The following is a 13,901-nucleotide window of genomic DNA, read 5'->3' on the forward strand; positions in this document are numbered from 1 at the left end:
AAATCAGATGTGTTGAGCTTCAGAAAGATAATGGCTGAAATGTAGAGAGAGCAGCTAAAAATGACCAGTTCTTGTTTGTTGGTGAACAAGGTCTTTGTTAAAAGGAGATTCGCCTTTTATCAGACAGTTGAAAACTATTATTGTTATTTCTATAACTGATATTTGACATCCAGACTTTGACTTCATCAGTAGGTGCTGGGCTATACTGTCTTGTTAGCATTTTCAATGTGTGATCTGTGTGAGTGCCACCAACCGCTCCCAACAAAGCACCTTCATTTACAGTAATGAATTCAGAATTTAGTGCAAGGAGATTGGCAGTGCCAAAACAACCAGTCAGTTCACTGATTAGTCCATTAACAGAAAATTAATCTACAACATTTTTGGCAGCATTTTATGCCTTTATTAGATTACTAATAGAGAGAGAGAGATGACCAGAAATGAGTGAACAGAGTGAGACCATTGCAGTTCCTGGTCAGCACCTCAACCCCAAGACCACCCGGGTGCTCAGCAACTGTTTAAGTTGTCTGTTCTGTATTTTACTGTAAATTCACTGTCTGGGTTTTGGACTCTCTCTCTCTCAACCCAACCTGTCGAGGCAGATGGCCGCCCACCCTGAGCCTGGTTCTGCTCGAGGTTTCTGCCTCTTGAAAGGAAGTTTTTCCTTGCCACTGTTGCCAAGCGCTTGCTCGTGGTGGGAATTGCTGGGTCTCTGTACTCAATATTATGAAAAGTATGGTCTAGACCTGCTCTATATGTAAAGTGCCTTGAGATAACTTCTGTTGTGATTTGGTATATATATATATATATATATATATACATACCTATATACTGTAAATAAAAAAATGACTTGACTTGACTGATGGTTGGACAAAAGAGCAGACTGATTCACAAAGCAACTCCACTTGGGCTCTGGGGAATTGTGACAGCCATTGACAGTGAACAGATTAATTGTTAATAAAAAATAATCATTAGTTGGGACCTTAGAGATGAATCAGTCTGAATGTGGTAATTCGCCTGACATGCAGCAGCATGCCTTTTAAAGAGGTGAGCTGAGGTACCTAAAGCACACACATTCATTTGCCACGTACAAAGTGGCCTAAGGACCATTTATGTCTAGACATACAAATATTGCACATTATGGTGGACCTCTAAAATGACAATTTTTTTACAAATTGCAATAAATGTGTTGGAAAATTACCCTCTCCCTCTTGTTGCCAGTGTTATGCTTTAATGTTTGTGATTTCTTTAACACTATATATGATTCTGACCTTCCTGTTACTCAATCTTTCCAATCACTTAACCAGCTTTAAGAGCTACCATATGCCTCTTATAACATATATAATGTCCTTGGCTCTTCCACTTACTCAGTCTCTCTGTTTCTTCCTCCCCTTCACTCCACCTGGTGACCTGGATTGTTCCGTCTTCTGGAGCAGAATCAGAGAGGAGTCCTTGGCTTTTGAAGAGATGCTTCGTGCTGCAGCAGACATTGCCAACAGACTAGAGAGCTCATCACAGGCCCTGCAGGCCTCATTCACCAAGCAGCTGAAAGACATAATCAAAATCCATCACTAAGGAAGTGTTGAAAAGCTTTTAAAACTGTTCATACATCATCCCATTACTCATGGATGTTGTTTGATATCCTGCATGAGACCCAGAAAAAGAGAAATAAACCTTCCCGCAATTCTATTCTTTTTTTTTTTTTTTTTTACCCATGTGTTCTTCGCAGCACTGAGATACATTACACCAACTGCAAGAATAACGAAAGACGAAGCTCTGACAGGATGGTTGATAACTTCACATCATGTGAATGATGACAGAAAATAGCACAGAAATTTTGGGTGAAAAAATAAATACGTTTCCTTTTCAAAGAAGTGATAACCCCGTAACCCATAAAATTTTATTTTCCATGCATCATTTGTGGAATTCGTGAGGTCAAACATGGCAACAGTATGTGGCGCAGCTTTGAGCCAAGTTGAGTGTTTATGGATCAAACTAGATTGGCCTTCAGAGACCAAACATAATGACTCTGTTAGTCTTCTCCAGAGGAAGCTATGGATCGGCCATCTGGTTCCAGGGTGAGGATGGAGGCCAGGATAGAGTGTTTCAATGGAGATTTTGTTTTTGCAACAAAATAAGAAGCAGACTGCAACAGGGACAGCTTTGTTATACAGGGATATCTGTTGTCTAGAGAAGACTATGCAATAACCTGTGGATGAGGGATAAGAAATTGTATAATGATTTGACAGTTCCTGTCATTAGGAAGAAATATGCAGGAACACACGATCAGAAAACTTGATACAGCACTTAAAACACAGAAACTCTGACTATGCACACTGTTTAAAAAAATGCTTGCAAGTTTATAAGTGTTTGTTGGATTTATCCATTCAAACATGAGAACAAAGCTTTAGTTTTGTTCCATTGTTAATCCTGCCACTACTCATGGGAGGGAATGCCTTGATATTTGCGATCATAAAATATGTAATAATATGAATTTGTACAATGTATGATATGAAGAATGTATGATCCAGTAAACAGCAACAAACAACAAATTTGCCTTTTTGTTTATTGTTTTTGAAAGCTTCAAAATGTTTTCTGTTGCCATTTGTTGTCATGCTTGCGCAAGTTCTACTCTCACATTGATATTTTGGGAGAAACTAAAACTTCTCAAAGCATATTCAGTCACCTAGTCTGCCCTCTAGCTGTTATCCATAGAAAAATCCCACAGACGTTTGGTCAGCTGCATGTGTCACTCATCATTTAATGTTCAATTAAATAAATGACCAGTCAGTCTGAACTCTTTTGAAGGAAACAGGTTCTAATAACTGGTCGACCATTTCCCATACCTGCAAGTTAAAACTTTTACAGTGAATCTGTGTGTGTGTGTCTGTGTGCGTGCCTGTGCATGTGAAAGAGAGTGAGCAAGAGAGAGACAGGAGGAGGGACTGTTATAGGTACAAGAGGAAAGACAGGAAGCACTCAGATGTAACCTGTCCTCTCAGGGTGGATGATGCCGTTTTGCGGACCTAATGAACCAGACTGGTAACTCACAATGATTCTAATCATGGAAAAGAGCTAATTTAAGGTTTTAAATGGACATCAAAGTCTTAGATCAGGCCACCAGGGACGCGTAAATTCTTGGCACAATGCGCAAAAAGGTGGAATTGTTTGGATAATGTATTACTCAGCAACAAACCGGACTATTTTCGGTGATTTAATTTCTTGAGACCAGTCTTGTATCAGTTCATGAACTGGTAGTTAAGTCTGCAAAATAAACCAGCTGTAAGCTACAGTGTTACGCTGCCGCTCCCTGATTCAGCACCGAGTGATGGATAGCTCTCCGACTGAGTGCGCGGAAACAGACTCGCTCTCATCCCCTCTGAACAGAGCTCCAAGTGCGCAGGGAGACACGTCCATCGATGCCGACATTTAGGGAAAAGGCACCAAAGTTATTCAGGCAGATTATCGTCATACTCTCTCCCCGCCCACAGATATAAAGCCGGCTATTGTGACATTAGTGGTGGAGTTGTCCTGACATGCCTCCCAGTTGCGAAGATGACAGATTTTGCTCACACATCACGGTTTCGAGATAACGTTTTGATAGCGGACGGAAACACCTCCGTGCTCTCCGGGGAAGTTGGTCTCCTCTTTACCACCAGAGAACAAAATGGGATACAACCACCTGTTCTCTTTATGGACGGCTGTTGTGTGGCCGTTCCTCCTCTCTGGGTCAGGTAAGTACTTTTGAAATATTTTCAACGTGCCTTTCAACAAATGAAAAAGTACATTAAACATGTCACCAACGTCATGACAACGTGAATTAAAATGTTTAAGGCGACATTTTACAAGAGTACTGTGCTAATTCTGAAAGAGTGAGTGCTGCATGTTCTACAATTTACTAAACGATAAACTTTTACATTAAAATGGTCCCAAAAGTACCTAAGTGTACCCTACCGCTCATGAATTTTAACACCACAACTCCCATGAGCCTCCTCTCACGATCACGTAATTAATCGTCGCGCGCAAATCTACTAAAAGCGCCTCGTGCAAAAGTATGTGTCGCATCTTAGCAGAGTGATACAACGTCCCATCACTGATTAATGTTGTCCCTCCGCATAAACGCGACCACTAGAGCTGAACTGCGAGAGAAAACCGTTTCTCTCCACTGCGTTTAAATTTAGGAAGACCTCTATGTCCTGCTTCTACAGCAGAGAGAGTAAATTCATTATCCTTTACTCGACCGTACAAATATAGAAACTGCCAAAGACAAGCAGTGTACTTCTAAAAAAATAAAAAAAATAAAAAATCACAGTCCTCTGAACAAACTCAGAAAATATTTCACACAATCTGCTACAACAGGTGTCATATTTATGTTTCAACAAGACAAAGATGCATATTTATAGTCAGAATATGGAGGGTTCAAGGCCAGAGTTAATTCCTGATTTGCCTCACTTTTTGTTAGAAAATAAAAACTATTATGATACTGGATCTGTTGTGCACATTTTCAAGATCTTTTTCTGGACATATTGTGGAAACTGTTTAGAATTTCAATCCATCAGGCTTGACAGTGGAAGTAGGGGCGGCTTGATATGGAATTCAATTCAGGTGCTGTTACAAGGACCTGGGCTATTTAACATGTCTAGTGTCCTTTCATTCAAATGCAAGCAAGGATTGTGTGCACAATCTGCAGTGTAAGATAACATATGTGGTCTTGTGACATAAGCACAGCCTATGTGCCTTCCTTCCATCTCTACATGCTACAGCAGTCATATGTGCTGGTTCTTCACCTCATGCCAATGTACTTCTCATTACAGCAATGACAGAGTTCAGCTTTCCCACTTGAGCTCTGCAATTTTAGTCAACTCACAGAAAATTGTTGCATGCTGGTCTTTTTTTTTTACTGAACTTTTTTACTGTAAGTATTTGACAGCCCAATTTCGCCAAGAGCGCCTCTGGCCTGAGAAGCTGCTGACTCGATCATCCAAACTGGTCAGTGTTTCAAGCACCTCGCCAAGAGGCTTGGCCACAGTCCAACATCCATGTCCCAGTGTGCTGGACGTTGGAGGTGTCATCTCAAGTCTCTGCTGGCAGGAGGCTTTGATCTATGGCACCCAACAGCCTTTTTTCAAGCTCCACATCTGGTCCCTCCCAGATGTACGGACACCGCACTCGCCTTGACTGTCAAGAGAGCAGATAAGAAGCCTCTTGTGCATGAGTGTTTGTCAGATTGAAATTAGTTCATGATGGCAGATAAGCACATGTGTACCTTGGTGAATTCACATAATATTTACCATGTCGATGTCTGCTTTCTACCAACTACTCCTAGATATTGGACTGTTTTGTATATTGGACCAGTCTGTTAAAGCCCCTCAAGCCAAGCTGTTAGCATAGGCAATAAATCATGCAAGCAGAATTGCATTTATCCTTCTGGTTAGCTCTGTGCAGCATTTTAGCCCCTTACCTCCTACAGTTAAAGGTTGTGAGGACTTGTCAATGTTGTCATCAGAACTAAACTCACCCATGGACAGGTAATGATGTGGCCTTGGCTAAGCAACCATGACTGCTGCCAGATGTGGGTGGTCCAAGGTCTTGTTTTCAGATCCTTGTTGGTAGCACACATCATTGGGCTGCATTATACCCGTGCAATGTCAAACAGAGCTCTAGAGGGAGTTGGGTGTTAACAGCACGTAAACCGATTAGAATTAAAAAAAAATTGTATTGATTTTTGAAGTTTGGCTTTGGTGTGATGATTCCATGAGTTTTCTTTCTGTACAATAAACATTCAACAAATTTCATCTGTTTGCAAAAATGTGATTACTTAAGGTAATAGTTTGACATTTTGGAAAATACCCTTATTCGCTTCCTTGCTGAGAATTAGATGAGGAAATCAGTACCAAGACTTAAATGAAAAAATTACAAATTGCCATTTTTAAGGTTTTTATGTCAGATTATTTGTCTTCTTTACATTTATGTTTTTGTATAGATTAAACAAACAAGATATGACATGGTAATTAGTGAACTTTAAAGGTGCTAGTATGGGGATTTTGTTACCTTTGCTAAACGAATTAGCTGATGGCCGTATTCTCATATTTATTGTAAAGATTTGAAAGGGGTATCAATCGTCTCATCTACTTCTCTGCAAGAACGTGAATAAGCATTTTTCTAAAGATGTTGAACCATTACTTGGAGAGTAAAACACCAAAGTCTGACCAAGTGTAAAATCAGTGTAAATCATCCAATCTGATGATAGGTAACAAGTAACTGCAGTACAATAAGGCCAAAGATATGTTTGAAGTAGTTCAGAAATGGTGCCACTTTTACATAGTTTAACAGAATAGTTTGCCATAATTTGTATATTCTGGTCAGGAGTCTTCAGAAAAACTAAATTTCCAAAACCCCAGTATCAAACACATTGTTACCCTCTGCTTCAGGTGAAAACTGTCAGCTAATTGTTTTATGCATCAGTTGTAATACAGAGTGACAGACAGCTCAACAATAAACACCCTGCACTACTGAGAAATTAGCTCACCTCCACTTAACACTAGCAAGTAATGATGTGTGTAATTGACTCTGACTACATTGATGAAGGTGGAAGCGGTAATCCCCAAGGGCCGGGATTCCTGTCTATTTCCATGCTATTCACACTGCAGAAAAATTATACAGTGACTCAGTCTGAGATTGTGTGCAAATCTGTCTAGACTGCATATACAAAATCAATTTGATTAAGCTACCTCTCACCGTGAAGCCACATGTGCATAACAATAACACTTCAGAGATAAAGAGAGGTTACTCTTGAAATGGTGTCGATGTTGAGGGAGGAGAGATAATTCCCCAGTCTCCACCAGCTCACCTTGCGAGATTTTAGCAGGCAACCCTCACGGGGAGCTCAGATCAAGAGATCAAAAGATTTGCTAAGATGCAGAAAAGTCGATAAGACTTTACCAAGAAAAGTCTAAGATGTTTCGAGTAGGCTTGTGTGCAGAGACGCAAGATGTTCGCAACACTCACCCTCACTCCCAAAAGCCACAATATCATGCCAGTTTGATTTACTGCTGTTTGTTAAGTGAGGATTAGGGGAGACATGGAAGAGAGAACATGGATATGATCCCTATATACTGTGAAACTCCCTTACTCCTGTCCTCTTCCATTTAATTATTATGTTCCCTGTATATCTTACCTGTTAAATGCCAACAAAACAAAGCCAGGAGTTAAAACCGCTCAAATGACTTTGATGTCAAAATATCAAAACGACATCAGGAACTTTGTTTTACAGAAATTTCATTCATAGAACATTGAATAAATGTCACTAATTTATAAATTTCATTACTCCCTTAATGTATCTCTCTTCTATAAAGATTTCAATCAAAATAGAGGGTATGGTTTAAAATAGTAGCTGTAATGTGTCCACAGTTCTCTGTCACGAGAAGACGCACTCCCACGCTGAGGATGAGCTCTTCAAGACGCTGTTTGCTGGTTACAACAAGTGGTCGAGACCAGTGCCAAACATTTCTGATGTAGTCATCGTCAAGTTTGGACTGTCCATAGCACAGCTCATTGACGTGGTGAGTCTTTAAGTATAGATTGTCGATATGTTCAGCATGTTTGTCCAATTTATATAGCACATTTAAACAATAAGATGTTATACAAGCTCTTTTTGGTTGTAGCTGCTGCTTTTATTGTGATTCTTTTAAAATCATAGCTATGTTACTAAATATTTTACACAGTTAATGTTTTATTATTTAAAAAAAAAAAAGTCACATTAAAAGGCCTCATACTACTGATTATTCTCTCTTTGAAAGTTTCATTTGAAAACATGTATTTTGTATAAGACTTTGGTTCACAATGGATTCCACTGTCAGACTAAGTAGAAGACAGAATTTTTTTCAAGTGCAATAACCTATCCCTAGAGTTTTAATCAATATGATTAATAATTCTATTGTTCTCCCTATACTTAGCAAAACTTGGCACTGCATGTTTAATGCTATATGTTTATAGGTTTTTCCACTGCATGTTTTTGCATTTTTACATACAGTAGCAAAAACAAACTTTGAAAAAAAAACTACATTATGCACTCTGTGCCATGTCACAGGGTGTGACACAAACTGTTTCAGAACTCTTCACATCCATCAAGTAATAGAAGTTCCTGCAAGCTATATTTGGGTCTGCTTTGACAATCCTCCAGAAACCTCTCACATATATTCTTCTGGCCTGAACCCAGAGTTGACAGCCTTAACTCAGTCTCTGTGTCTCTGTCTGTCTCTGTCTGTCTCCCTGTGTGTGTGTGTGTTTGTGTGTGTGTGTGTGTGTGCGTGTGTGCGTGCGTGCGTCTGTCTGTCTGTCTGTCTGTCTGTCTGTTAGGATGAGAAGAACCAGATGATGACAACCAATGTGTGGCTTAAACAGGTTAGAAATGAAATGTGTCAGTGTTCATTTATTATTAAGATTGTTTCTCAAAGAGGGGATATGATGATATAAAATATTAAAAACATGACATTTGACAATGTTTATGAAGAATTGAATGACTTTTATGACAATTAAATAAAGAATCACAGCCCCCTAAAGCACCTCTTTTGTTTGTATCTCCCAGGAGTGGAACGACTACAAGCTTCGCTGGAGACCGTCTGACTATGACAATGTGACGTCCATAAGAGTGCCATCAGAGCTCATATGGGTACCAGACATCGTCCTCTATAACAAGTAAATATCACTCAATTTGCAGATTATTATCTTGATTAACTGATTGATGTTAAAAAACACCAAAGATTGGCCATCACAATTTGCCAGAGCATGAGCAAATTGCTTCAGGCATTCAGTTTATTGTCATAGAAAACAAAGAAAATCAACAAATATTCATATTTGAGATTCTTGGTCCAGCGATTGTTTTTAGTTTTGCTTTCAAAATTAGTTTTTAAATGATAAATTATTATTTGTAATTTAAATTATTATTCAAATGATTGAATAATCTGTCCGTTAACTAATCAATAAATTGACTAATCTATACAGCTCTGCTTAACATAAGCACAATATTTAAGGGGTTTCATGATCAGGTCACAGCAACTATTTCTGTCTGTTATACTGAAAATGTAATGTAAGGGTTATTCTAAAACAGTGAGTGTTTATAATGTTGCACATAAACAACAACTGTCAACTCACACTGGTTCAAATAGATGCCGCTTGACTGGATGATATCTGGTAGGAGGATGGCACCATCTAGTGGAGTCACAACATAAATGTTGTGCTTTGTTAGGATTTCTATAACTTGTCATTTTGGATTACAAATTACATTACATGTTACTTTTCCTGCATCTGTCACTTCTACTATAGTTGCAGTTTATTTATGTAAAAAATGAAGACAACCTATAAACATGTATTGCTTTAGTGTGAAATCTATTGTGTTATGAAATTTACCACTTTCAATGTATCTCTCCTCCCTCCTCCTAAATTCACCTCATGGAGATTAAACTGAGAAAGGTTGATGATGGAGCTCTGCTCCATGGAGCTTGTGTAATCACAGTCTGTAAGTGAAATTAAAAAAGGTGTGAGACTGATGAAATGATAAGGACTCGTCATTACGTTTCCAGCAGGAGCTATTATCACCATTAAAGCGATGAATGGAGGGGAGATTACCTCAGAAGATTATTATTTGGGAAATCATAACACTTTTTCACTGCGCGGTTTCTAAAAGGAAAAAAAAGGCGGTGGCAGGACTTTTCACAGTCCAGGGTGTGATTGCTTATCTGCTATTTTAGCTTCTGTTCAGTCAGATATTTAAAACTGAGCTCTCATATTGTATGTCACCATCACTCATATGATGACCTCTGCTTTTCCAGTGCTGACGGTGAGTTTGCTGTGACTCACATGACAAAAGCTCACCTATTCCACACGGGTAAAGTTCGCTGGGTCCCGCCTGCTATTTACAAGAGCTCCTGCAGCATCGATGTCACCTTCTTCCCCTTTGATCAGCAGAACTGTAAAATGAAGTTTGGTTCTTGGACCTATGACAAGGCCAAGATTGACTTGGAGCGAATTGAAAACACTGTGGACCTCAACAACTACTGGGAGAGCGGTGAATGGGCCATCATCAATGCTGTGGGAACGTACAATACAAAGAAATACGACTGCTGCCATGAGATCTACCCAGACATCACCTACTTCTTCATCATCCGAAGGCTTCCCTTGTTTTACACCATCAACCTTATCATCCCATGTTTGCTGATCTCTTGCCTCACTGTCTTGGTTTTCTATCTGCCCTCAGACTGTGGAGAGAAGATCACCCTTTGCATCTCTGTGCTGCTGTCCCTCACTGTCTTCCTTCTCCTCATCACAGAGATCATACCGTCCACATCTCTCGTCATCCCTCTCATCGGCGAGTACCTCCTATTCACCATGATTTTCGTCACCCTGTCCATCGTCATCACTGTCTTTGTGCTCAATGTGCACCATCGCTCTCCCAGCACTCACAAGATGCCCCGCTGGGTCCACTCAGTGTTCCTGGACCTGATCCCACGCTGGCTGTTCATGCGACGGCCTGCGCCAGATGGCCGGCGTCGCAGGCTGTTGCTGCTCCAGCAGGAAGCAGCGGCAGAGCGACGGCAGGGCCGAATAGCTGGGAACAAATCTGGCAACTGCCTCAGCACCTCAGCTAACTGGTTAAGAGATGGGACCACATCGGAGGACCCTGAGAGAAGCTGTTACGAGGATTTAGAGCTGGGAACGCTGACGTCTTATTTCTCCTTCCGTCCCCCTTCGCCCAGACCTCCAGGATCTACTCCTCCGCCGCAACAGAAAACCCCACAGAACAGCCAGAACCGTCAGGAATCAGCAGGAGGGACGAACAGACAGTTAACTGGGGCTAGAGTCAATCCCACTCAGCGGCCAACTAAAGTAGAAAATACTGCATCAGACTCAAAATTCCTGCTTTCACCAAGTGTTATACGTGCATTAGAAGGGGTGCACTACATTGCAGACCACCTGAGGGCTGAGGACGCTGACTTCAGTGTAAGTATCAATGAAATACCACATCACTTCAAACACAATATCCTCATTTCACTGTTTCTCTGCAAGGGTTCATGATTTACTATATACCCTTCTCAATTACATACACTATAACTCCCTCATAGTATGAGGATCATGTGTATGAAGACATACTGTGTACTGTGCTGTAAACCACACATCTTAAATTCACTTGGATTACTGAAGTTAAACACATGGTGAGTGATATATGTGATACATTAGTAACACTAAAATCAAGAAGATGATTATTTTGATGGGGTGGTAACCAATTGGAGCCAGAACAGTAATTTCCTACAAAGCACTGAAAGTAAATGAGGTGCAGCCAAGAAAGAACTGTTTAAGACGCAGGAGGCAGAGCAGGTCAGCTGATCAGCAGCATAAGAAATATGCATGAGCATGAAAAGTAGGCTTCCTGATTGAACCTCCAATAACCAATATAGTTCATTATGACAATTTCATATGTACTACTGGTCTCTCTCATTTCTTGCTTTCTCTGTTGCTCTTCACTCTACACAGGTGAAAGAGGATTGGAAGTATGTCGCCATGGTGATTGATCGCATCTTCCTGTGGATGTTCATTATTGTGTGCCTGCTTGGGACTATTGGCCTTTTCCTGCCCCCTTGGCTAGCTGGCATGATCTAGCGCTTGAGAGAAAGTGTTGAATATTTAAAAAAAGAAGAAAAAAAAAATCCACCACCACCTTCACTTGAGTGATGTTTGACATGTAAAATGTAGCTGAACTCTACTTTAACACGGGGAATGTGACTGAAGTTTGTGTAACACTGAGCAGCCCAGTTTGCAGCCTCACGAGGCAACACTCTTTACATACCAACAAACCAAAACTATGAAAAACTAAAAAGAAGGACTGTGCTGTGTTTAGATCCCTCTGAATAGTGGGGCACAAACTGAATGGTCGCTACAGTGGCAAGTTTAGGATATCTCAGACTCAGATTGTCAGACTCGGCTGTCCAGACTTGGCTCAACTTTAATAGGTCTAAGTTGCACTTTGTCGTCAGCCTCAGGTGTATCCCTCAACCTCACCTGTGAAGTTAGGCTGTGTTTGACCTGAATGCTAACATTAGCATGCCTGTTAGTGGCAAGCTAATGTTTAGCACAGAACATTTAGCATGTTAACATGCTAATGTTAACGTGTAAACATGCCAATATTTAGTATATATTTAGCATTAGCGTAACATGCTAGTTAAATGGCGTAGTGCCAGCATCATTTGGGTACTTTGTTACACAAATGTGATTACTTTTTTCGGTAGTTTTAGGAATTACAATTTAAAAGTCACTGACATAATTGCATTACATTTACTACTACCGTTGGCACCTGTAACGGCCGTAAGTAAACTTGGTGTCTTACCGGAGGTCAGAGGCTCGACATCAGGTTTTCGTCTCCTTGTAGCTTGTTGCTGTTTCCTTTAGACAGAGCAAACCGCTATCATCCACCGAAAGAGAAGAAATACGACTTCTGGTAACTCCAAATTTGTGTTGTTGTTTTTTTCTTAGCCGCATAGCTAGCCCCTCGTATAAGCAGGAATGTCCCGGGTTTTGTTTAGAGCTGGAATATGTGTGAATGAAGGTCTTTGAGCACCAGTTAGCTGTCAATGGACAGAAGATAAATACATACAGTGCCTCGGCTAGCTGCTCTACGAAGTGTGTGAGAGTGTCTGCTTTAGAGTTAAGGCACTAGTTGGGCTGGGTAACGTTAATAAATGTAACTAAATACTGCTGCTGTTTAGTTACAAGTAAAGCAATATGGTTGCATTTTGAACGACCACTAAGAAACTGATTAATTTAATTTCCCAAACTAGAATGGCACTCAGGAGAGCATGCCTCTGTCAAGTCCAAACAATCTTACACGTCTGAAATCCAGATAATAATCTTGGTCTGGAAAAGTAATTTAGTATAATTATGATCCAGATAATTATTTGGATCTGCACCAAATTGTACAGTCATAGATCTCAACACCATACATGTCTGTTTTTTTGTTTTGTTTTGTTTTTTTACATCAAAATCCATAAATTATTTCTTGAAAAATTGATGAAAGTCTTGAAAAATGCCCTGTTGCAATGTTAAATGATAAAAAAATTCCTGGATCCACGCCTTTAACTGGATCGAGACTAACATTTAATTGGTGCTTCTCTGGCCCATGCCCCATTCCTCTACTAAATTTGGTGCAAATCGGTTGAGTACTTTTTGTGAAAGCTTATGGTCAAACAAACAAACAAACAAACAAACAACCAAGACATGGGTGAAACCTTCTTGGCAGAGGTAATAACTTGCACAACACTGGTCTTCAGTAGCAGGAGTCTAAAAGTACAGCCGATGCTGACATGATTTCATTCAGTACTTTTAGAGGTATCCAGCCTTGAACTGAGATGACAAGTGGACATTTAGATGTGCTGGTGGTGCTGGACCAGCAGTGACTGACTGCTACAATGTGGGTAAAAGTAATGTAGTAGAATTATGAGCAATGAGATGTTTGGCTTGTGCCAGATTGGAAAAACTCTGGTGGGTCATGAACCGCATTCAATACAAGATGAGATGGCATTTATCTAAAGGGTTTGTCAGCTCCCTCTGGTTTTGACAGTTTGACCAACAGTGGCATGCTGATCTAACAGATCTTTACTGTACACTAACTTGGGTCATTTGTACTGGTTTAGAAAGAATTTGCATTTTTATGGACTTTTTTTCTGGCCATGTTGCCACAATTAAACTTATTTTTGAATGATCATACACTATGTAATAAATGCCATGATGAATAAATAAATGACAGATTTTCATTTCCGCAGTTGCCATAAATGATACTCATGTCTATTACCTATAAAAAATAGATTAAAGGTTAGGTAACCTTTGCTTTAGTCATTGCTGAGTGAATTATAATA

At 40.0% G+C, this 13,901-nt stretch overlaps 2 protein-coding genes across 2 annotated transcripts in view; both read left to right on the plus strand.

Moving 5' to 3' along the window:
• The window catches only part of LOC111236658, a 7,657-nt gene extending 6,085 nt beyond the window's left edge, over positions 1-1,572 (plus strand). Inside the window, exon 3 of the mRNA XM_022765476.1 lies at positions 1,434-1,572. Within this exon, the coding sequence (XP_022621197.1) occupies positions 1,434-1,572 (139 nt within the window). The remainder of the gene's footprint in view (positions 1-1,433) is intronic.
• A 1,991-nt stretch (positions 1,573-3,563) lies between these two features.
• On the plus strand, positions 3,564-13,764 carry LOC111237531 (neuronal acetylcholine receptor subunit alpha-2-like). Its single transcript, XM_022766661.1, has 7 exons — positions 3,564-3,731; positions 7,408-7,559; positions 8,356-8,400; positions 8,585-8,694; positions 9,828-10,646; positions 10,926-10,995; positions 11,527-13,764. Exons 1-7 carry the CDS (start codon positions 3,665-3,667, stop codon positions 11,650-11,652), a joined length of 1,389 nt encoding a protein of 462 aa, XP_022622382.1. The 5' UTR covers positions 3,564-3,664; the 3' UTR covers positions 11,653-13,764.
• Positions 13,765-13,901: the final 137 nt, after the last annotated feature.

This window comes from Seriola dumerili, unplaced genomic scaffold, assembly GCF_002260705.1.
Source record: "Seriola dumerili isolate Sdu_G_001 unplaced genomic scaffold, Sdu_1.0 BDQW01000025.1, whole genome shotgun sequence".
In the NCBI taxonomy this organism is placed as follows: domain Eukaryota; kingdom Metazoa; phylum Chordata; class Actinopteri; order Carangiformes; family Carangidae; genus Seriola; species Seriola dumerili.